This window comes from Aythya marila, assembly GCF_965140915.1.
Source record: "Aythya marila genome assembly, chromosome: 1".
In the NCBI taxonomy this organism is placed as follows: Eukaryota; Metazoa; Chordata; class Aves; order Anseriformes; family Anatidae; genus Aythya; species Aythya marila.
Genome location: NC_139042.1, coordinates 110,815,280 through 110,839,818, shown reverse-complemented (window position 1 = coordinate 110,839,818; position 24,539 = coordinate 110,815,280). Strand labels below are relative to the sequence as shown.

Below are 24,539 nucleotides of genomic sequence, written 5' to 3'. Positions count from 1 at the left end.
TCTGCGGAGCTGGGGCAGAGAGTGTGGCAGTCTCCCGTGTTACTGCTCCCCCAGAGGACATCCTCCATTGTGGATTAAGCATGTTGGTTATTGTTGTTCCCCAGAAGTAAAAATACCACAAATTAAATTAAAAATGTAATGTTAAACTGCTACAATGGCAGTGGGAATCCCTCCTCTCTTTTATCTGCTGTTGCCAGCTCTCCTCATCGTTCCTCAGGCTCCTACGTTCCCCAGGAGGAAACACACAGATTCTGTTTTGTTTTTATTCCACCATTTATTTCTTCTGTTTCTCCCTCAGATTTCCACTCCCTTGCTAGGGACACATTCTCTAAACAGGCACACATGTATCGATATATACAGTAAGGCACAATCACTCACATCCAGGTGGGACACTGCTGAGAGAGGAAACAGGTTACAGCGAATGATTGCAGCCTGCCCTGGAACACAAGCTTTAACAAACAGATTAAAATAGATCCAAAGGCAACAATACTCCACAACATGGCTCAAGAGGGTGTGGGGGTCATGTTTGCCAACAAGCCTGTTCTACGCGTCAGGGGCAACACTGCTGGCTCTCGATGGGCGCTCTCACCTGGGAAGAAAAAAGGCAGAGCATAGGGGCTTCTCTTTGTGACTTTAGAGCTGGTGAACAGAAAGGGGATATCTCCTAGACCCATGTTTTTTGTAACAGTGCCATGCTTCAGAGCCTAGCCTAGGAAGGATGCGGGCTGTGTTGTGTAAAATACTTGTGCCTGCTCATAGGGACAGGGACAACACAAGCCTCCAACTCTGCTCAGCTTGACGTTTGCTAGGAGGAGCTTTGTGAACAATGAAGAAGAACTTCCTGACTCCTGTCTTTGGTCTCTTACAGCTGTGTCTGTACTGCTGAATTCTGTGTGGCTGGCCCCAAACTGTTCACAGCCCTGACAGCTGGCTGACTCCACGGTTCAGCCTTGGCCACTGGTGGCCAGCTGTCCCCAAGGCAGCCTGCTGCAGAGGGGCTACGCTTAATCACTGTGGACATGAGTCCCACAGCCCTGAGGCACAGCAGCCTTGTATTCAGTAATACAGACACAGCTTCAAGCACTAGTCAGGAAGCCAGGAGGGTAAGGACCTGTTTTCTTTCCCTGATTTCAAGTTCTCTAAGTGCAGAAGCTCTTTTATCTTAGCAAACGTTAGTACCATGACTTAACTAGTTCACTCCAAGAGTGAACACGAATCCAATACAATGCCAATCTGACGTTCTCATGAGGGACTGGCCATCTGTCCCCCACCCATTCATATACAGACAGGCCACATGATTTGAACCATCTCAGCCATCTAAGGCCTCTTTTTGATTAAATAAAATTAACTGGCTGTTTCTAGTAAGCCAGGATGCTTTCTGTCACAAATGGCATCAAGTGGTTACACACTCAAAGTTTCAAAAGAGAATCAAAAGTTGGGACAGGGCCTCGAAGTAAAACAGACGGACAGAAAGGCAGCCTTCCTGAATCAGGACTCGAGCACAGTGCTGGGTAAGAGAACTTGCCCTACTGACCTACACAGCGCATCTTTTCTGTGCCTCAAATCTGTTGGTTGTTACTTTTCAACCGCATTAAAAACACCCCAAAGTTGAAGCACACAAAAATTGCCTACCATGACTGCGCGTTTCACAGATTAGCCAGCTCAACCCCCACTTTGAAAGCATTTTATGCTTTGCGAACAATTTCCTAAGAGTTTTCCCCGTATTTAGGATTCACATTGTCTGCCATACAGCATACATGGAGAAAACATACTTTTTCTTTTTTCCTACTGTTAAAACGTTATTTACTGAAGTTTGAAAACCCAAAATATTTCAAAAGAAGCTACTGAAAAGGCACCATACACATATGTATGTAGCTGATGAACTTCATCCAAGACCAATGCAGGGGAGAAGAAAATGACATTTTGGAGCTCAGCAGGAATAAAGAAGAGAGGGCCCAGGAGTGGCGGTGGCTGTTGGGTCTGGGACAGGACACGTCAGGTCTCTCAGTCCCCAGCAGTCACCTAGGGACATCAGCCAGCACCTCAGTTTTGAATTCTGAAGCAATTGTAAGCCAGTCTCTTGTTCTGACTGTCACAAAGGTGCAAAGCACAGAGCCAGCGAGCAGCCACTCAGCTCTGGGATCAGTCTGGACCTCAGGGGATATCCATATTCTACTTGTCTCCTGCCACCAAAGGTTTTCCAGTGGCTTCCACCTTGATTGGGTTAGACGGCTCCTGTTCACACATCATCTTCTGTGTCCTGATTGGGTATGTCCTTCTGAGAAGGAAAAAGTAAGGAAATTATGAAAAATAATCACAGTGCTTAGTAAATACAGGGCTGGGGAGTCTTGGGGGCGCTTTGGTAGGTTCCATGCTAGATTGCTTCCTTCAGTCACTCCTTGCCCAACCAAGGAGGTATTTGAAGAGGGGACAGGCAGCCACTGAGATGAACCGAGGTATTTCCTCAGGCCTCTGTGGCTATGGGATCAGTAGCTCGAGAATAAGTGCAAAACTGTATAGAACAAGCCCTGCTTTAGGCAGTGGAAATCCCCTTGTATTTCAAGTGGTGGAGGCCTGCAGAAGCTGATCATCAAACTGGTGTGTATGTAAACGCTATTTTTGCTGTCACAGCTAACAGGCTAAAAACATATATAAAGTGTATGTACATGTATGCATGTATATATCCAATGTGTGCATGCACACATATAAATACATATAGAGAGAGAGTTTCTTGAGCTAGTACATACATGGTAGAACTAGTATATCACAGAATCACAGAATGGTTTGGGTTGGAAGGGACCTTAAAGATCATCTGATTCCAACCTTGCTGCCATGGGCAGGGACACCTCCCACCAGATTGCCCATCCAACCTGGCCTTCAACACCTCCAGGGATGGGGCACACGTTTTCTGCTTTCAAACTGCTTTCAAAACAATGGTTGATCAGGGTGCCTGGTATTAGAGAGCCTCTCCATTTCACTGAAGTCAGAATCATTTGTTTCATCTTTGCCTCTTCCTCATCTCCTCTCTCTGTAACATCAGCCCGGAGGGCTGGTTGTATAAATGCCCTGCCTTAAAGCCTCTGCAGGCCTGAGATTTGATGCTCTTGAGGTGTGGGGAGCAGCAGAAATGTTGGTATGTTCTGCCATGCTTGCCTTTCCCATTAGTAAGTAAAAACCTCTGGTAGTTTAGGAGCCGTCCTCACGCTGACCAGACTTACCTAATGTGTGTCATTGTTATTCTGTGCCCTGGTCCTGCGTGGGGGATGCTGAAGGCTCACTTGCAGTCTCTAAACCCACTGCGTCCTGCTGTGGTTCAGGTGCCAGTGGTGTTTCTTCAGTGTCTGATGTTTTCCGTGTGTCTGTGCTCTCACTGGTCTCTTTCGTTTCGGTTCCTTCTTTCTCCTTGTCTCCCTTTTCCTGTTCACAGGCACTGCATTCCTCCTCTCGTCCCTGGGGACCCTCGCACACCTTCTCCTCCTTGTCTCCAGAGGGAGGCTGGTGTGAGTTCTCCTCCCCTGGGGCACCATGAGACACCTCCTTCTCCTCTGTATCCTCCACATTACTCTTGCAAGGAGTCGTTTCTTCTGCCTGTTTTTCCCCTTTTTCTTCATTTTCTGATCTGCTGGATCCTCTCCTCGATGGGGGCTTCTCATCGGTCCCCATCTGTTTCTTTAGCTCTTTGTTCCCTGTTTCAGCCTCTTCTGTCTTGCCCTTATTCCCAAACACCTCATCCCCGTCTTCTTTAGCACCGTTTTCTGGAGAGGAGATGCTGAGGCCTATATCTTCCCCGTCTCCGTAGTCAGACAGAGATCTTCGGAACCTCCTGGAGGGAGGCCGACGCTTTATTGATCCCCGCGTCCGCACCTTGAAGGCAGAAAAAACAGACATTGAGGCAGTCAAAGAGCAGTACTGGAAAGCAGGAAAGCACAACAGAGGAAAATACCAGGGGAAACTTGATTGCTGCAATGGTTGCCTCATTTTTCCTGTTCACTACTTAGTAAGTTAAGCAGCTTCCTAAAATATACCTCCTTTCCCTTTCTAAACCTGGTGCTGGAGATTGTTGTCCCAGTTTAAACAGTGACTCCTTGTCCAAGTTAGACCCTAAACTAAAGACGCTGATTTCATTTTGCAGCTGTTGCTGACATGGGATGTCTCAGAGTCTTCAATTTCTCGAAGCTTGGTGGCTGAGGAAGGAGTATGCACTCAAGATGAGGCTGAAGAATGCCGGTTACAGTTCCTCATCTAGGCGCTGTGCACCCTGTGGAACACCTGGCAAACTGTCCTGCTCTCCATGGCTGCATAAACAGCACCTCAGCCACCTCTGACACTTGCTGGCCTGTGGCACCGTCCCCTCTCAGTGCTCCCTGCCCAGCTACCTGCCACTCAATTACTGCTGAGCTGAGGCAACTGAGTGCTTCCACTTCACCCCTGCCCTACAGTCATGGGGCCAGGAAGGCTGCTGCAGCCACTGGTACACAAAATTCTGTGGACAGGTAGGCAGAGAAGAACCGCAGAACTACCCCAACCAAACCCAGTGCTTTAGATCTCCTCTGTTGCCTACAAATGCGTGCTGTTACAGCAGGACTGAGGGCTAAGGCCTCCTCTTCCTCCTCACCCCCAGGCGATATGCAAGCTTTATCCTGCCATGCTGGAGACCTAGCGTGCTCCCTACCTTGTTGTAGAACTGCAGCTGAGTGCTTTCGGGGGGTTGATCAAAGCTGACCGGCGTCTCACTCGCTTCACTCGGCTGCGGCTGAGTGCCCGGGCTGCTGGGGGTGGAGGGAGGGGTGCTGAACGGAGAGACCATGACTTTCAGACCAGGGCTTTTGGGAGATGCTCCCGGCAGCAGAGCAGCTGGGGCAAAAGCCAGGTTGGCCTGCAAAAAAAAAATCCGTCAGTGCTGTGTGTGACACCGGTGTGTAATACATGCGTTAACCACGCGGAGGAACCCTTGCTCTCGCTACGGGAGCTACCGCATCTCAGCTGTCCTGACCCACATACCTCCCGGTTATGGGCCTCTCCTGGTGACACTGTCAACAAACAAGTCCGGGCAGAGAAGTTAGGACTGGACATTTGCCCTTCCCCAACAGCTGGATCTCAGGACGAGTTCTTTTGTCATCCTGAGGTCTTTGGGGATTTTCCAGTGACCCAGCCAAGCCAGTATAGCCTGCAGTGGCTGAGCCAGGGTATGGACAAGCAGCCAGGAATCACCTTGAGATTTAAAGCATCCTGGCTTGTGCCCAAGCAGACCTCACATTTTCAAGCCTGGTCTGCAGGTCTTCTGAATGATCCGTACAGGAAGGAAAGAAGACCATGGAAGGAAACAAGTTTGTGATTAACTGTGGCAAGGCGCTCTGTGCTAGTCTGTCATTAAGCTCTCTAGACAAATGTCCTTGGGTGCATTAACAGGGACACTGCTATGTATAGGCTTACGTTGTGTCAGGGTGCCCAGGAGGCATTATGCTCAGAAGTCACACACGCTGCCAGGAGAGGCAGCTGGCAGTGGTGGGGCACCACATCTATGAGCTATCAAGTGCTGAGCTATCCTCAGTGGCATGAATCAGGCGCTACTAAGAGTCACACAAAGGGCAAGAAGCACGGGGTGTGCTTGTGCATAACATGGGGAATCGAGACAAGGAAAGCACAGAGCTTCGAGGCACAGGTAGGGGAAAGCCAGAGCCCCAGGGCTGCTCCCCCACTCCCAGGATTTTAGCTGCCTGTGTGCCAGGTCAGTTCCCCAAGATGTTGAAGTGACCAGTTTAAACTGCTGTGGAGAAAGAGCTGGAGGAAGCTTCCCTCACCTTCACTTGTGAGCTGCATTTAAACTGAGGCTGCCGCCCTTGCTCCCTGAGCTGCATTGCTGCCATGCCCACACCTGGCCACGTGCACCACACGTGATCCAAGTGAGCCTGTACTGACCTGCCAGTGGCTGTGCCTAAGGATGGCTGGACTGTTTCTGACAGTCACTACCATTTCCAGACCTGCTCTGCCAACTTGTTTGCGCATTGTGGGACTGGGCCCTAGTCAGTGAGGCTGCTGCCCTACCTACCTAACTGTCACCCTTGGCTCCTGGATCACCTTCCTTTGTGGCTGCCCAGCAAGGGAAGTAGCCAAGGTAAATGCCAAGCAGTCTGGATTTGCTGGAGTAGCCACGTGGACTCTCACAGGACTTACCTGCAGCTTTTCAATCATGGGGGAGCTTTTCACCTTGACCTTGGGAATGGGGCAAGCATTTGGAGATGGCTTCTGCAAAACAAAATGAAACATGAAAATGGTCACAGCAGGTGGGGAGTAGTAGAAGAAGGTGGAAAAAAGTAGGTGGAAAAAAAAGGAAACACAACTAAGGCACAAAACTTAAGAAGAGATGAGTGGCAAGCATTTGTAGGGGAGCAAATGAAGCCTCATATAGGCTCTTCACACAAAAGTTTGCCCTCATCTTTCCTAACCATTCTCCCCTTTTATTTTCTAGACACACTAGGGCTCTACATATAGGTATCCTGCTTTTCAGAAAAAAGGGAGTTTTCTGGCTGAAGTATCTGAGTTAGGTGGTATGCTATGGCTCGGCTGCTGTGGTGCTTTCAGTTTTATTTAAGGACTAGACAGATTAAAATTCTGCCTCTCTGGTAAATGTTACAAACTTTTTGTGGTGGTAAAGACTTTCTGCTTCCATTTCACTGACAGAGTTAAAGGGCATCCAATTACTCTGGACAGGAAAAATCTAAGTGGCCAGAAAGGCAGAGCTATGAAAGACTGAATACGGCATGAGAAATGGAGAGTATTGCTTTGAGAGGTATATTGTTCTTTTCAGATCCAAAGGAAAATGAAGGAGTCTAAAACTTCAAAGCCTGTGCTCCTTTGACATGGAGACAAGAGCCTGCAGCTATCAGAAAATAAGGACCAAGAATCATTCCCTTGTTAAGGGCAGTTGATGGTGTGAAATTTGGTGGCTAAACCTCATACCTTGAAACACAGAATGACTGAAATGACTGTAAAGGGTCTGAGCATAAACCCCGGGGATTAGCAGCCAGCTTCTTGGGACCCACTCATTCAAGATTGCAGTATGCATGACACCTCAAGACAATATTCTGCAGGCATTGCTGAAAAAAATCCTATTCACTTTAGATGAATGACTCCTTTTTTATGGGGACCAGAACTATAACACCACTACATTCCAACCTCTAGTGTTCATCTGATGGCAGAAACCAGACTAGAAGCCCCCTGTGCTAAGTGCTGTTCAAAGCTAATAAACGCTAGCAGTTCCTGCTGTAAAATGCATGAAAGGTGGCAACTGGGTGGATCCATCAGTGCTGTAAGGATAAAAACAGAAACAGTAGAAATGTGATGTATATCTCTGCTACAGGAGTGAGAAGCAGCATGCAGCTGGCTGAGTCAGAACTTGTGGGAAGGCTTGATGCTGAACAACTGACATCTTCTGCTGCACAGCCCGATGTCTGTGCTACCTGCGAGCTCATCTCCCAGTAGAGAGCAGGCTGCAGAGAAGAGAGACTTTGTCCCCCTGCTGAATTGATACTTACTTGCTCGTTGTTGAGGCTTGTCTCGGTTTTGTTGGAGTACAGTGGAAGGGAGCATGGTGGTTTCCTCCGAGTTGGCTTATGTGGTGGTACCTAAGAGAAGAAAGCAACTGACTTAGCGGCAGGAAAATTAGTTTTTGTTTGTTTGTTTGTTTGTTTGTTTGTTTTTAAAGTAAGTGAAATTCAAGCACTGAAGTGCATGCTCTGTAAGTGACCTGTTTGGATGGCAGGGCCCAGCTTACCTCAAGGAAACATCTAAAGGCACCACGTGACATTAACATGGGCATGTGTCCAGCATGATAGCTGTGCTCACAGCATCTTAAGCCCAATCCTAGTGTTAGAAAAGTATTCTGTATCTCTTTCCACAGCATGAACCACAAGACTGCGGGCTTTGTGCACAGGATACTCTTCTGAACTGTAGAGGGTGGGGAAGTCTTCCCAGAAACTTCACCTTCAAAGCACCCTGCTGGAAACCCCCTCACGCTGGAACAGCTTGGCATTGTTCTCTTTCCTGTCTTATTACCGAGACTTGTTTTTAATGCATCTCAGCTTCCTACCTGGTCCATGACCATTCTGTTCCTAGTCTGACGTATTATAGGTGCAAAAAGGGGAATTCTGACTTTTCCAGCATGCCCTACAGCCACGTTTATTCTCTCTAATGAAGACAAGCAGCTCACAGAGACAAGGTGTCAGCTGTAATATTTCACTAAAGAAACAGATTCTCCAGGGCAGAAGGAACAAAGCAACTAAACTGCAGGGACACTGGTTCCTTCTGAATGTCCTTGGGCTCCCAGAAGTACAGAGATCCCACTAGGAGGGGGCACGTAGCACAGCACCTGTACAGTTGCTTCTTCATAACTATTACCTTGGTCTTGAAGACAAGGTGTCTCTGTTTTATTATGCCATGTTTGTAGACTCCTGCCAAGCTGCTAACACACTTTTTATCTGTTATCATACATTTTTGGATAATATTGTGGATATCAAGGAACATGATATGTGGATAATTTTGTTACCTTCTAACAGGCAGGCGCATGAAAAAACGAATTATGGCATCTGCCCTTTAGAGTTGACTGTTTTGGGGGACCTGCAGAGTTGATTTCACTGAACATCTGGTGGTGCTACACCCAGCTACAGCAATGTTCCATCTCTAAGTAGCCAAAAGCAGCCCTGCCCTTCCCCTTACATCACATGAGGAAGCAGTTATATCGTGTTTTATTGAAACCCTGCCATTTTGCAACCATGCAATGTTGCGTTGTGCCACAGCAATGTGTCAGAGGTTCCCCTTTGCTGGCACGGGTCAAGCAAGGGTTAAGGACCATCCAGGCAGCCATTAATCTGAGGCCAGTCTGAGAAAGCATGTGGGGAAGTGACAGATGGCTTGGAGAGAAAAGACAGGAAACTTTGTCCTCCTCAGTCCCTGGAGAAAATGAGTTTTTCCCCCACTGTGAGGCCCCTCCACCCTGCCTGGGCTTGGGAACAGCAGAGGTCTGTAGATAACACAAGAGAGGTCTGGGAAACTTGCTGCTTTCTAAAGAGTGAGGGACTTGGTGCAACTAAATCCCATACCTTAAAAAGAGGAAATGACTGTAATGGGATGGATGGAGCAGTGCACTGGTGACTGGAGGGAAGAAGAAAATAGTGCTTGGGAAGAGATTGGCTACTCCCTATGGCTCAGCTACGCGAATGTTGACCTCTGATAAGCTGTGGCATGCCAGCACTGCAGGACAGAGGTCACCACTGCATCTAGCCAAGGCCAGGATGGGTCACAGGGAGGATCCCCTTAGGCCCAGCCTGGGACAATACTGAAATCAGCTGAGCAACAAAAGGAAACAGCTTGGTCTTAAAGCTGCAGCCATTGGCTGCAGAGGGCTGTCAGTAAGCATTTATGCTTCTAAAAAAGTGTGTAGTGATACAGGGGACTCTCCTAAAATGTCAGCATCCATTCATAAACACTTTGACTTTCCTGTCTTTCCTAAGAGGTATTCAAGTGTTTCGCTTATCTGGTGAAAGACAGCTTGGGAGTTGGATGCTTGGCATAGTGGGCTTTCAGTAAAATGAAGCTTTGGCATAACAGAGATAGGCAGAGAATCTGAAATGTTGTCGTGCAAAGAGGCAGCCAGAGCAAGGAAGGAGACAGCTTTCTATCTCAGAACCGTACAGAGGGAGATACCTGAAGGAAATCTTTCTTCTCCTTCTCCTTTTGTGAACGAAGGGCTGGTGACCTGCCACTGGCTTCTATACTGTGTGTTTGCCTTATTTTGCCATGGTTCAAAATTAGCTATTTTATTTCTTCATTGCTGCCTCCTGCCCACAAAAGCCAGCCCAGATAGCACATGCCTTGCTGTCTGCTACTGTTAGGGATATGTGCGTATCCTACCTGGCTTTGCAGCATCTCTGTTACAGCGTGGATGTATGGCTTTACCAAAATATTCATGCACAAGTCAGCAACGCATGGAGATACTGCCCCAGCTTGCATTGCACTACAAGACAAAGCTTTTGGAGGGGTTCAAAATCAATTTGGATTTATGCTTAGGTCACTGAGGCTCTCACTTCTATAGGTAGAGGCAAGTGCCTCATTTCCCACTGCATTACCTGCTGGTGGCTGCAGAGCTCCTTACCTCTTTTCCAGTGATATTGGCTGCTTGCTCTTTGAATTTCCCTGCTAGCTGAGCCACTGAGGGTGATGCTGATGTGTCCACCTCTGAATTGGTCTCTGTTGGCCTGTTCTGACAGATCAAGAACAATATGTTATGAGCAAAGGCTGGGAAAAGCAAGCGGGGTTGAGAGGAGCCTGCATATGTGTTACAAAGTTCAAGTGTAAGCAAGGACTTAAAGCAGAGTTTCTCACATCTGGCATCAATCACCCAGTCTGAGAGCAAAAGGTTTGGGAATCCAGGACACAGCAGCATGTATAAATATCCAAGGTGGTCAGTAGAATCACAGAAAACTAGTAATTCATGCAGCACCCTTCATCTCAGGCTGAAAGTCCCACACAGTATTTTTCACTGGAAGTAGACTAAGTATTCTGGGCCAAGTGCCTGTTCTCTGTCTTTGCCTAGCAGTGAACAGATGGAATTGGGCAATAAATGGCATCCCCACGCACCTTCTCAGCCCTCCCACCTCTTTTTGCTGCCCCAGTGACAAGTGCCTTTCCTTTTGCAGTGGTTCTGCTGGGAGAGGCCATTCCCTGTCCTCGCAGCAAGTCAGCATCTGCCTGGGGATGTCCCTGTGCTGCTCTGCTTTTTATGGCAGCGAAATACTCAGGCGGGTGGGCGGGAGGAAGGAAATACCAGGGCTGAGAGAAGCTTCCCCTCTCCTGGGCCAAGAACAGGCTGAGAAGTGGGAGGGTTGCTGGAGACTGGATGGTGCAGCTCTTCCCACAGCACACAGCCCTGCTCATCCCACATTTACCATGTTTTCGTTGCTATGTCTGTATCAGGCAAGAGGAGTCCAAAGCCTAGAAATCAAGGCTGATGAAAGGAAATCTTTGTTCTTTATCTTGAGTATCTGGTGCAGTGAAAACTAAACCAGAGGAACTGTGAATATCTAACCAACAATCCCTGTTTTGTTGGAGACTGAGACCTCAGAACAACAAAGCAGGCTACGAACCATCAGGAAGGAGCCTCACGCCTCCCCTCCCTGTGCCACCACCATTAACGCACAACTGGCACCACACTTCTCGTGTGACTTGGTGTTCACTGACTCCCCCAAGTCAATGTTTGCTATTCCCTATTTCCAGGACCCTGACTACATCTCCCCCCTTAAAAACTTCTTGTACACTTCTGACCAGCTTTCCTGCATCCTTCCACAAAGCCATATCGAGCTGCCTCTCCCAGTAACTTCTGGCACCTCTCTTCTGGTTCCCCCCAGTTCTTCTCAGACTTCATTACAGCAATTAGAGGCAGGGGAAGTGGCAGATATGGGGAAGGGAAGAAACAGTGAAGCAGATCAGCAGGGCAACTTGCAGCACACGAAAAATGACGGCTGAGCAGTTTCCAGCTGCAGGCGAGCTCCACACTGGGCAGGAAGGGCTGGCTGGAAGTAGGAGGGAAAGAAGGATGAAGCTGGGGAAGGGAGGATGAGTCTGGGGGCTTGACTCAGCATGCCACAGCCCAGGATACTTGGGGACAGCAGAGCTGATGCCTGAAGCAGGGATTTGGTTAAGGCTGAGGAGCTGCAGGTGCCCAGTGTCTGTGTGGAGGGGTTGCCTCCCCGGCAGACCCTTTCGCTCTGCTATCTGTGCTTCCTCCACAGCCCTCTGCCTTTACCCAGAAAAGGCAGGGCGTTTCCTCTTGGCCTCCCTGACCTCTTGTCTTGGGGTTGCTGTGTGGTCGTTCTCCTTCTGTTTTTGGAGCTCCAGTCCGCAAACGCGGCTCCCGTTCTCTGGATTGGATCAAAGCCGTAAAGCTGGAGTCATTCCACGCATTTCTTCTGCTGGTAGCAGGCACTGCAGCGTGGCTCTCGAGAGCATGGAGCCTGCGTCCGGCGCACAGGAAGCAGCGAGCATGCCTTTCTAAGATTAGAACGAGTGGCCCACGGGCTGTGTGCTCCCCGAACTGCCAGCTGCAGGCTCTCCGATTACGCCATGCCTTTAGCCACAGGAAAAGTCCTTTCTCAGATCCTCGCTGGCAATTGCACAGCCATCCTTCATCCAGCTTTTTCTACTCTTTTTTTTTTTTTTTTTTCTCCATTCCTGGTGATTTTCCCCCTTTTGGTGACATAACCCACTGACTTTCTGAACGATGAAGAGGAACAGCTCTGCTCTTGTTTGGCAAAATAACTCAGGCCTGAAATTCACACCTTTACCAGCCAGCTGCAGGCTCTTTTAGCTTTCAGAAATGTGGTCAGCCCGCGTGGGCTAAAAACAGTGAGCTAGGGTATGAGACTTACTCCGTCAGTAATTTGGTGACTGCTACTCTGAGGTCGTTCACTCTCCAGTAAAAACAAGAGGCTAAGCACTGCACGTTCTGAAAGATGTCAGACAGAGCAGCAAAACAGGAATTCACTTGTACCATCAATGTAAGCATGACACTGCCTGCAAAAGAGGAAGTGCAACCAACAAGTTCTCTGTAAGGGGTTTCGCTTTCCTCTTCCAAATAAGTATATAAATTTGAGTAAATTTAAAAAGTTGTGGGTTTTTTTGTTCAGTCTAACATTTCTTCATCTGCTTTTAAAACTGAACCTGTTACAGTTCACCTGAATTGCACAGGCAGTTTAATATGCCAGAAGATGCTGGGGCTAGAGAAGGTGCAAGGGAGAAAAGAGGTGTAGAGACTGCAGAGATTCCCTGTGCATAATGTTTGGGTGCTCACAAGGAGCTGGATTTCCCTGGATTTCAGCTACAGGTAGGGAGTATCACTACAGACTATGAGTTTCTTATGAAATCAGAACTGCAAAGAGTCCCGGGGAAAACTGGAAAGCTAGAAGAGGCTGAAGAGAAGAGGATGAATTTGAATGTCCTGCTGGGCGTGGTGCAAAACTGGCTCCCACAAGCCCTCAGCCAGCAGTATTGGTCACGACCCAGCACCCTGCAGTTGAAAACTGTCATAACCCCATGTCACAGGACTGGTACCCCAGCAGTTTTATCAAGGGCTGTAATATGCTACTGGCATTGCTAGTCACAAAGGGTGCCGGGGGGGTCAGAAGCAGACATCGTGAGAGATCAGGTTTGGATTTGTGCATCTCCTCTACCTGATTAAAAGAGCAAAGGCCTGTTAGCTGCTGTACAGCAGGGCGTTTAGGCTCATGCAGAACCTAAATACTGGCTGAGTAACAGCAGAGATTCGTATTGCCCTGCTCTCCTCTCCCCCACGCATCCTCTGCTGTGCCTGCTTTTGCAGTCACAACACCTTGCCTGCACGGAGTGCTGTGTATCTGCAGGTACAGGTGCCCTTAGCAGCACTTTGCAATGTCTGAGTGTTTCGTGGCTAAGAAACCAGTGTCTGCTGCATGATTGTTTGTACCAGTCCTGTGCACTTTCCACCCTTGTTTTCATGCAGCTGCAACTAGACATGGTTTTGAGGTCAAGCCCTGACCTCTGCATCCCTCCCCTGCCTTGAAGATCTTCACAGGAGCCATTCCTTGCAGTCCGTCCTCACACCAGGCCGTCATGCCAGCTGTTTTCCTGTTTTCTGTGCTCGCACAAGCTCTGCACAGATCCTTTGTGACTCTTACGGGGTTTTTCATTGCTGCACCATCTACCCAACAGAAAGCAAAACTGTCAAAAATAATGACAAATGCAGGGGCAGACACCACAAGGCAGAAGAGGCTCAGGGCTAGTGCCTTGCTCTCAGAAACAAGATCCAGAAATAGTGACCCTCAGCAGCCAGCTCTCTGCACTGCACCATGAGAAAAGAGTGGTCAGTAAGCTAGCTGCAAAGAAGAGCGGGTCAGTGCCTTTGGGGTGCAGTTTCATAAAATCCTGGTTCTGGCAGTGAGCTTATGTTTCCGACTGTTCTCTCTCCCTTGACCTTTCCTTCCCCCTCCCTTGTGCCAGCGTGAGTTTGTGGGGCTGTGCTGTAAACCAGATCACTGAAATGATCTGGGCTAAAAATACCTCCCTTAACTCTTTACAAGGTTATTTTTAACCCTGGTCATCTCAGTAACCAAATTGGCAGCACGGTCCAACAAGTGCCTGCACTTCCATCATGGGAGGGAGTGGAGAGACAGCAGGAGCAGACTGCAGCCGAGGGCCCAGACCTTCCTGCCGACCACCAGAGCCTGAGGAAGAGCTGTCCCTGTGTGTCCTGCTCACAGGCCTCATATGACAGAAAAATCATTTTTTTTTGCACACCTCTGAACGATTTGGGAGAAGTTTTGACCAAGCACTCACAAAAGCCCTACAAATACCATGGGGGTGATCCCCAGAAGCCCCATTTCAGTGAGGAGCTCCTGTGTGTGGCCCTGCCCCACTCATGCTTTGCTGACAAAGTGCTGACACAATTTTTGCTTTCTCTCAGTGAATTTTCTTCACACCCTCCCACTCACTTATTATACGTGTACCTGGTTTTAGGAGGCGTGCTTTTGTTAGTTCAGCACTGAGGGTGTATTTTGAATTTCTCTCTAGCCACGGTGCTGTTTTCAGCAGCTCCCCTCCTCGTCCTCCCTCAGCTGTGCTTGCAGGCCTGTGCCCTGAACCAGGCTGCAGATGTAATTCAGACTAAAAATCACCCAGTTAAAAATAAAAAGGAAGGTTTAAAACCAATGAGAATTAAACATATTCAGGACAGTTTCCTGATCTGCTCAACCACGCCGTCCCAGAGAGCAGCGCTGGCACAGCAGAGGGGGCGAGGTGGGCACCAGGAGAACTGATGCCTGTGGTGTGGCACAAGGAGGAGCAGCTCCACACCTACAGTACCTGCTCCGCTGAGGGAAGGCCGGGGGAGGCACCTGGGGGAAGGAAACTACTTCAGTCTGCGCTCCTGCCAAAATAAATGTCACCACGCTCTGCCTGGGGTCCAGTGAGAAACACTAGGAAGCAATGCCTTGGTTTCCTTTGAAATTAAAGGGAATTCAGGAGGGAGCTGGCCCAGCAAAGCAGCATTCCCAAGGCAGGCTCGTGCTTTCTGCCCACAGCTTTCCCAGACACCGCGCGTACCCTTCTCATTTTTCAGTAAGGTAGCTGCAGGACTGAAGGAGCCAGCCGGCCACGGAGCTTGTTTGCATGGGAAAGCTTACACCGTGTGCCCTGGGGGAACTAGCTCAGCTTGCCCGGGGAGCAACGCAGCCCTCATCTGATAGAGGGGCCTGTTTTCAGCGTAACTGAACTCCTTCACAATCCGCTGGCCTCGAGAGACCCATTCTCAAACGTCTCAGGTACCTGTTTCTGACACAGAAGGCGACATTTGGGGCATGCTGTGCTGTGCCAGGGCAGGGGGTGTGCCCTCTCATGGGGCTCCCCTGGGGGTGGGAGTGTGTGGGTGCTGCAGCTTCCCCCCTGGAGAGACTCCCCTGTGCAGGTTGATGGATTGCAGACGTGCTTCTTGCATGCACATCAAGCATCTGAGAAGTGGTGACAGCGCCAGCACCTCCCATGCTGCCCCAGCAGCTTGGGGTGTCCGTATCTACAGGTACGAGCTAATCCCTTCTCCCTGGCCAAACTTTTTATTGGACTTGTGGCAAAAGTTGTATTTCATGGAAGTCATATTTGTCATAAGTCACTGCGTAGTCACAAGTCACACCATCTCAGGTACTGTTCCTGTCCACCTGGAGAGGATGAGAACTTTTGTGCTGGAGAACACAGCACAAATGCACGCATTGTGTGAGACCAGTCCTATGTGCTTAAAGACTGCAATAATATTCAATATTGATGCAAAACATTAATATATGTCTGCACAAAGTGAATTCATAAAATCTTTCCTTCAGTTAGGAGGACCCTTGGATTACCTGTTCTAAAGGTAAGTGTCCAAAGAGGCCAATCTACCAAACCATCCTTTTCTACACCTAGGTTCATTTATTGTTCAAGGAAGAGAATACAAAGAAACCTGGAACGGATCCCTGGGTGTGCATCTTAGCCCTACAGCAGAAAATAATGCAGAACGGGCAAGTTTGGGTCCACCTGGGCAAACATGGCACTCTTTTCATTTTTTTCAATGGCAGTAACTAGGTAATTGAATTTTTATTTTCAACCTCTTCTTACAGGCACCAGCTATTTTCTCTCTCATGTAAGTGCAGATCAGATTAGACAGACAGCTTGTAAGGAACTCCCCTTTAAATGAACTAAAGAAAGCTCAGAAATAGTTTTTAATTACAACTCAACCCAAATTACCTATAGAAAAATCTCCCTAACATGTAGTTTGTAGTTTCATTTAAAGCCATCTCCCTGTGTATCCCATTTAGATGAATCCCAGGTTTTACCCTCACGCCAACATAATTTGACCTGATTGTTTATCTAGGTCCATGTGAGCACATCAGTGGCATCGAGATTATACTGAAAGGGGAACATTGTTAGGACTGCAAAAGGGGAAATAAGTTAGAAGGGCAGGTTCAGAACACAAACTCCCCCAAAGGAGCAAACTGAAAGGCAAGAGGGTGGGAAAATAACCAAATCATAGTGTGAGGAAATGAGCAGCAAAAATTGTTAGAGTCCACACACAATCAGAGCCTGTTAATTCCTCTCGTGATTCGTGAAAGTATCACTGAGGCCTGAGCGTAGATTACCCAGGAAGTGGGAGGGCTCACACTCGTGTGGCCCATTTTTTACATCCCTAGAAGGAAATCTCACAGCGACTGTTCCGACTGGAGCTCAGCAGTATACCGGGCCCCTGGCTCAAGAAGCAACACATCCCAAGATGTAAGCCTTGAGTAAACAAGCCTCTTCTTGCTACACTGACCCCTCTACATCCCAGAGAAGCATCTTTCTTCCCGTCTCTCTCTTTACCCTTCTTCACAAATTATTCTCATTGGAGACCTTCCAGCTCTCTGTTTCAGGAGGGATTTATGTGGTTTATTTATTCACTTGGCCTCTTATCTGGCAATGCTGCTGCTCCTTGTCTGGTCATGGTAAATTTTAACTATTGGCAGAAGCCCCAGCTAGAAGTGGCTGCAGCTGTGCTTGCTATGATACCTTGGAGCCAGTCCTGTCCATCACTGTGTTGGCGTGGCCTTGTAGCACCCTGGGATTCGGGTCCAAGGCTCCTACCTGCACTTCCTACTATTCATTACAGAACAGGAATGACAGTAACTGTGCTGTGCTCCACCATAGCAAAAGTTTCTGTGAGCCACATCTCTGCAGGCTTGGCAGACAAGAGCTTTATTGCAGTTACTTTCCAAGTGAGGACAGGACCTAAATACCTTGCAGATCAGTCAGGTATATTCTCTGGGCTGTAAAAGAAATAGTAATTTTCTACTGCTCTCCTTCTGTTGTGTTTTCTTCGATCAGCCTTTATCAGAAGCTAAACACCCCCATTTCACCAATGTCAGGTCTCATCTTAGTTTCTTCCTTTTTTTTTAATTTTTTCAGTGGAGAGCAAGCTTTTTGTTTGAGTTCAAACCACTGCAGCCTATCTATTGAAATCTGCAAATAAGTTAGCCACAAGAATAACTCCCAGGGGTACAACAACCCTCCTCAGAAATGGTATTCAGGTCAACACTTAACCAGCCACAGATGAATTAATGCAGGTTGAGTGCACGTCTGAACTCAACTGCAAGGACGTTACACGGCCATAATGATGGCGAAAAAGAGGAAGGAGCTCTGACTGTAATGCAGAGCAGTATGAGGAATAGGGACTTCAAAGAAGCCTTGCATGTTTGTTTTTAGGGGAAAGGGCAGGAAAATCTTACTTTACATAAAACATGTAATAATATGTAAAATTTTCCTTTGTTTGTGAAGAGTTTACTCTAGGAAAACATTTTTTCTCAAGACTTACAGTGGTCTGGTCTTGATTTTCTCCTCTGAGAGTTCCCTCGTGAACTGCTGCCATCTTGGCACTCAGGGTCAAGCACTGCACAAGGGCAGCGGGAGGATGTTTCAACTCAGGAGTGATGAGCAGCCTTCCTCCAGAAGACAGCAAGCAGCTCCCAAATACAGTGCAGATGTTTCAGAACTACAGGGACTCAGATCTACCAGATTTAAATGGTCACATAAGCAAGGCTAGGGAACTGGGTTGGGGTGGGAGATACCTGTAGACAGAAAATAGTAAAGGGGAAAATGCTTTTGAAAGGAAAAGGCAAGTATAACTTTTCCATTATAATGTAACAAAACGGTTGATGTACTTGCACCTTACTTACTAAAAGTAGACGGGAAACTCCTGCTGGTTATCCTTTTTCAGGGGATTGAGCTCTACCTATGCCTACACATAAAAGGGCCTGGATAAATAGCACAGTGGTTGGACTGTGGTTTTTCTGAAGAAAGCATTGTTGCTTGTTTGGATCAGAAGCTTGCTCAGGGTCCTTCTCTGGTACTTTCCTCTCAGTATTGGAATTGCCTTAAGATTTTGAACATCAAAATAAATGGTTATCTTGAATAAAAATAATAATAATAAAAAACACCACTCTAATTGCACTGGGCAGCAGACACCACTAAGTAGGTGGCTGGAGTTAGGTGGTGTGGTGTGCCTGACATGTAAGTGAGGAGCTGTGTCCTTTGCAACAGAATTGTAGGAAACATCTGTAGCCACCAGGAAATCAGAAGTGGCAAATAGAATGTCTGCTTTGCATTTCAGAGAGTGCATGAAATGAAAACAAAATGAAAATAAAATGAGATAAGGGTCATTTTAACCTACCCTCTGAGAAGTCCCTCCCTTTGCTATTGATGCATTCCTCCTAGCAGAGTGGGTGCAATGCTAACGTTATGTAGTGCTGGTTTTCATGGTTGATGGAAGGTCAGTAACAATGCCAGCTTTTGCTACCTTTCTCAAAAAGCGCCTCTTCTCATCAGTGTAAGCACATGAAGTCTCAGTTTAACTTGATTAGGTGGGACTTCTGGGCTCTCCTCACAGCCTCAGGGAGCCAAAGTGAAGAAAGCAGCCTCCCGTTTGCCTACGTGGACTTCATTAGTGCCATGTCCTAATATCAACAGTCTGGTCTGGAAAGGCCCTTATATAGGAAGAGCATGCCAGCCACCTTGTACTAGTCTTTGGCTTGTGTTGGAAATTTCTGAGGCTGGATTTATGACAAGTTGTTCTTTTCTTTGTGCCACATTATGTAATTCTCAGGAGTGCCTGGCCTGGCCTCTGCTTTCTAAACAGTGCCAGGTGATATTAGCAAAACCAGCAAGTACCCCTGCGAAAGATACAGGTTAGACCTTGAGTCTCTCTGTTAGTAATGACAGTATTTAGAAATTGCGTAGTGCCTACACGTTCCCAACACAGTACAAGTCATTCTGCTACCACAGCCTCATGTCAAACCTTCATGGGTAGGAGCCTCTGCTGAGAGGGCAACATGCTGATTGGTGCTTTTGTATCTGTACCTAAGAACTGCTGCATACAGCACAGAGACCGTCCTGAGGGAGGTCAGGGTTTTATCTGCCAGGAGAGCACTCGGACCAGTAGGACGTAGGTGCGTGCTTCCTGCTGCCCCAGAGAACCACGGATTCTTTGCTGCATGTTGGCACAGCTTGAACAGGCAGTGTGGCGAGTGCTTGCCCTAGTCCTGCCCTAAGCACTGGGTTAAAAATCATTTCTTGCTAGACAGACCAAAGAGTCCCTAGCCTGCACCTCTTGAGAACAGAACTGAGCCCAGGCTGTCCACTTCCTGAGCAAGTATCTTATCACGTCTGTCAGAGGCTGCCAAGAAGGGTTGATCAAGTGCCATCACTACCAAAAGAGGCAGTGATCTGCAGCACCTGGTCTCTGCCAGGCTGTGCAGGGGCCAGCAAGTACGTCAGCCTGTCCCCTGTAGAGCCCGGAGCAGCTCTTGGCTCTGCTCTGTATAAGATGAGACATCTGGCTGGCCAGCCAAGACGCGCTGCTCAGGGAAGGAGGTGGCAGACCTTTTGAAAAGTAAATTTATTATTTTCTGTGTATGTGGAATGTTTTGGGACTCCCTGACTGAGGCAACTGCAGAAACCTCCTGCAGTGTGTGAGTGTCACCCTTTCCTTTCCTGTGAGATGCGCGTTTTGTGAGATGCCTGATCCTGTTTGTGTGCATCGTGCTGAGAGTGTTCTCCTGAGGAAAGGAGTGGACAGTAAAGATGAGGATGTGGAGCAGGGGAGATGTAAGAGGGAAATGCCTAATTTCTAATGCCACCCATGACCAGGTCAGAGGGGCAGCTCCAGGCTTGTACAGGAACAGAACTGCAGGCACTGGCTGATTTCTGTGTCAAGCAGGCAAATGCCTTGTGAAGCAAAGGAGCCAGCAGAGTCAGGCAATGATTGCAAGTTTTTTTTCCAGGCCAAAGACAGGGATTACAGTGTTTCAGTTCTGCACAAACTGTATTGTTGATCCTGCATAGAACAACTTGCCCTCAGCTGCTCAAAACCCAGGACAGAATTTTTCTCCAGGGCTGCAGGAATTCCACCCTGACACTTGGTCCTCTGTGGCACGCTGGTTCTCCACAACACACGCATCTGGGGGTGACTGCACAGCGCGAAGCAGAGCAGTCTAAGGTTTCCTATAGCAAGGGATCAGAGCCCCACAGTCACACAGTGTTGCACAACTTCTCGTGATGGTATCAAACTGAATGCACTCATCTGATGCTGTGCTCACGCCAAGGGAATCATTAGCTCAGACACAGAGTGAACATGCCCCCAGATCAGGTATTTGCATTTCACCTCTGTATCCATGGGATGTTGCCATACAGATTTTGTGTGGTAAAGCGTACTTTGGGCACACATGAATTGAGATGCCTTGTTGACATAAAACTCCTCCTAAGGAAGTCCTGAGAAAGGCCAGCACCTACAAAGGGCTGATTCCCTCCCAGAAAACCATCTTTTTAATGGAATTTAAGCCTGGTTTATAACTGAACTGTTTAAAAAAAAAAAAAAAAAAAGTAATATGTAGCAAGATGATAAGGGTATCTTAAGGACGTTCTGCTAGACAACAGATTTCATGTCCTGGTCACGTGCATCCTTTGTTTTTATTGGTCTGTTTGTTGAGCTTACCCTTCCTGTCTGTAGCAGCACAGCTGTACTATAACAATTGTCTGCATGCACAGTCAACAAGTGGAGTCAGACTATGGTTTCCCTAGACCTTTAAGTCAACAATGTAAGAGGAAGGAGAAGCTCAAAGAAGATGTTGAAAGTAGTAAAAATGAAACAGTTGAAATGAGATTCAGAAGAGAGAACATGCGAGAATAAGGGGTCAGAAGATACTGAAAGGGCAAGATGACTCCTAATGCAGTGGGCACACAGAAGACCCAGATGAGAGGTAGGAAGGTATAATAACAGGTATTATTATACTGTTAAGTATTATTATTATACTGTTAAGTATCAGTGAGTGACTGCAGAGGGGAGAAGCACTGCCATGTACAGTAAGAAGAGACTGTAATCATCAAGATCACTAGATTTTTAAAGACCACATTTGCTTGTGGACAATGAAGAGGAAAGGGTAGAAGGACTAGGTGGAGAGGCAAAGATCTACACTGCCAACAAGGCCAGATGCCTACTGACAAGGTGACTGAGAAAGCAAGGCAAGCAGACAAGCCTCATTAAGGTATCGAATTCATTCAAGGAGAAATGGGCTCAGCCTTTCCTGTAAAAGGTCCATGCTTTTATAATTGCCTCATTACCAGCCCAACACAGCCGCTTGCATGCAGGCCAAGCAGCCAACATGGAAATAATTTCAGGCAGCAGGAAAAGGATTGTGGATAAAGTTGATATCTGGCTAAATCCAGTCATACCAAGCCACGCGAGTGGAGAAACAATGAAAGGCACAGCAGCTCCATCCATACACGCAGTACCACAGCCTTTCTCTGGAGCAGCCCCGTGCAAGAGGGGCTTTCCTGTAATCTGAAACAGCACCGTCTTCAAAAACTCATCAGTATAGGTTTTAAGCCCAGATATACCACACAGGTTTCTCCTTTCTTTCATGTTCTTTCTTCTTGTTCTTTGGAGTGCACTAGTGTCCCTATTCCAGACTTACTCGGTTGTGGTGAGGGCGACACATGTCCCTTTAAAAGAGGCTGAGATACTCCAGGTGTAACAGCTTAAAAAAAAAAAAAAAAAAAAAAAAGGAATACATCGAGATTTACAAGCTAGTAGTTTAGGATAATGTTACATTATAAATGGTAATGTATTTCAAACCATCTAACTGCTACCCAGTGGTGCCCTGCACGCTGCAAATTGGAGCTGAGCCATCAGTAACCTTCAGCACTGACATATAAAGATGCAACTAATTTAAAGATGTCTTCAATTACTAAGTTTGACTATATTAGAAGACCAGATGAAAGTGTCCTCTTTTTATGAAGGCCTGGGAACTCAATGCCCTGCCATTTCCTTTGACTTAGTGTCTGTTTAAAAATACTGGCTGTATTTATCTGGAACAAACAGTTTCAAGAAATTGCTGGTCATTATAAATGAGCTTTTGGCCTTAAAAGAACAGTTTCGATGTTGCAGAGCTCTTGCTCCAAGTGAACACCAGCGACACATCTGCAGTCCTTTTCCATCAAGTTTACAATAGTGTTAAGTGTTTGAGGGGGAAATATTTTGTGTCTCTAAAACGAGTGCTGTCAGGGAGCCAGAGTCTTGCAGCAGATAACACTGAGCATTGCTGTTACTCGAGAATACCAAAACGTGGATGGAGATGCTGAAAATGAGGTCCCTTACTGCCTCGGAGTCACAAGGAAGGCAACTAATTGGCATTACTTTGGCAGCAAGATTGCTGTATCATCAGAGAGCCAGTGTACCACTTTCCTAAATCACTGAAGATCCCTGCTCTCTTTCAAACAGCACCACTTTTAATTTCCAGACCTAATCTTCTCCAAATGAACACCCACACAGCTTTCAACTTAGTTCAGGAGGAACTCTGGCTTTTCTTGTGTGTCAAGCAGGATATATAGCCCTGTCATCAACACCTTCTCTCAATCTGATGGGAGCCCTCTAGCAACAAATGCTGTCTGAAAACTTGGTTGATACAACCAGACATGAGCTACTGCAGATAACTAAAATGCAGATGAAAGGCATGTGGAGGGAAGGAAAGGGGATATTTCTCAGAAATTATCCTTTGTAGGTAAGTCGTTGAGGTCGTGTTGTTTAGAAATCCAGAGACACTCCAGATCTGGAGCAGCTCCTTCAGAGCCAAGGGCTGATCTCTCCTGCTGGTACAGTGATGCTGATGTCCTAATCTACAGCTGAAAACAGCTGTGACCAAGGCTGCAGCCCGGCTGGATTGAAGCACATGGCTTCCCATGTGTCCTTAGCAGCTTGTACAACCAATATCTAGGATCTGTCCTTGAAAGTCATGCTACTAGCAAATGCCTTCATGGGTGAGATGGTGGTTCTGAAGAAGAGCAGTAGCCACTCTAAGACATTACCCGCTTACCTAGCATACTTTTGCATCAGCTCCTTGTACAGAGCTCTATTCCTGACCTGGGATTTTGCCAGGATCCTTCTTGGCTTCCAGATGTTTCCCTCTCAGACTTCTGATTGCTGTTGCTACTGGTCTGGGAACTGCACACAGCCTGTCAGTTGCCCCAGATTATCTGGTGGTGCCTCTCTGTGTGTATTTCCAGGCCCGGTCTTGGGAGCTCTTGCTGCTCTAGTAGGATGAGCGGGGAACTAACACAGGAACAACCGGCAAAACCTCCCAGAGAGTGGGCAAGTGAGGCAGTCTGTGAGGCAAGTGCATCCAGTCTCACACGAGCCCAATCTCTGCTCAGCTGAGGCTCAGGGGAGACAGCTGGGAAGGCAGCGGATGCGTGCACACTATTTGAGAGTGGGGAATACAACACATGAACCATGGTTATCTGATACAGGCCTCTGAGACAAACAGCTTTCTGCTAATTAAAATGTGCCTTGCAGAAAATTATGATTTTAAACCACTCGAATCACAGTGTGGCTTTGAGTGACTTTCACAGCACTGCAGCTGCAGACCCAGTGCAAGGCTACACTCTGCTCTCACCTACACAAATTGACACACTTGGGTAGCTGCTCTGAAGGAAACGAGCTGACCTAATGGAACAGCCTATGCAGGAAACAGCTCGGCTCTGTGCATCACCTTTCAACTGCTGTTCGGTTTGGCTTCTCCCTTGCTTGCCTCACGTGGGGTGAGGAAAAAGCCCTGCTTGTAGCGGAGGTCTGAAATAAGATGAACTTTTGACTGGAGGAGGTTCAGACACAAGGTGCTTCATGTAGGGTGGGGAAGGACAGCTCCTGGACTGACAGAGCAGTTAAAGAAGATGACCTTTAAGCAGGTGCATATGCAAACTGCATTAATTGCCTAATCTGAAACTATTCAGAAGGCCAAATTAGAAATCACAGTCACTGAACTGTCAAAAAACAGACACAGAGAATGTGAGAAGCAGGAACAGTTCAAAATGCTTTGGTTAAATGCTCTTTGCAAGTTGATTGTGATACCTCCCAATTTAAACTTGATGCTAGATAAAGTCTGGTTGCAGCACCACAGAGATTC

General features: G+C 47.4%; 1 protein-coding gene across 5 annotated transcripts in view; it reads right to left on the bottom strand.

Moving 5' to 3' along the window:
• Positions 1 to 249: 249 nt before the first annotated feature.
• The window catches only part of RCSD1 (RCSD domain containing 1), a 39,792-nt gene continuing 15,502 nt past the window's right edge, over positions 250 to 24,539 (bottom strand). For 2 of the 5 annotated variants that reach the window (XM_082768820.1, XM_082768824.1), the window contains exons 2-7: positions 10,151 to 10,258; positions 7,536 to 7,625; positions 6,175 to 6,246; positions 4,673 to 4,876; positions 3,219 to 3,864; positions 250 to 2,278 (exon numbers count right to left, since the gene is read on the bottom strand). In XM_082768820.1, the coding sequence (XP_082624946.1) occupies positions 3,235 to 3,864; positions 4,673 to 4,876; positions 6,175 to 6,246; positions 7,536 to 7,625; positions 10,151 to 10,258 (1,104 nt within the window). In that variant the 3' untranslated portion in view covers positions 250 to 2,278; positions 3,219 to 3,234. Of the gene's footprint in view, positions 2,279 to 3,218; positions 3,865 to 4,672; positions 4,877 to 6,174; positions 6,247 to 7,535; positions 7,626 to 10,150; positions 10,259 to 17,899; positions 18,153 to 22,052; positions 22,116 to 24,539 lie in introns of all 5 variants that reach the window. The other 3 variants (XM_082768823.1, XM_082768822.1, XM_082768821.1) reach the window with 3 other exon arrangements.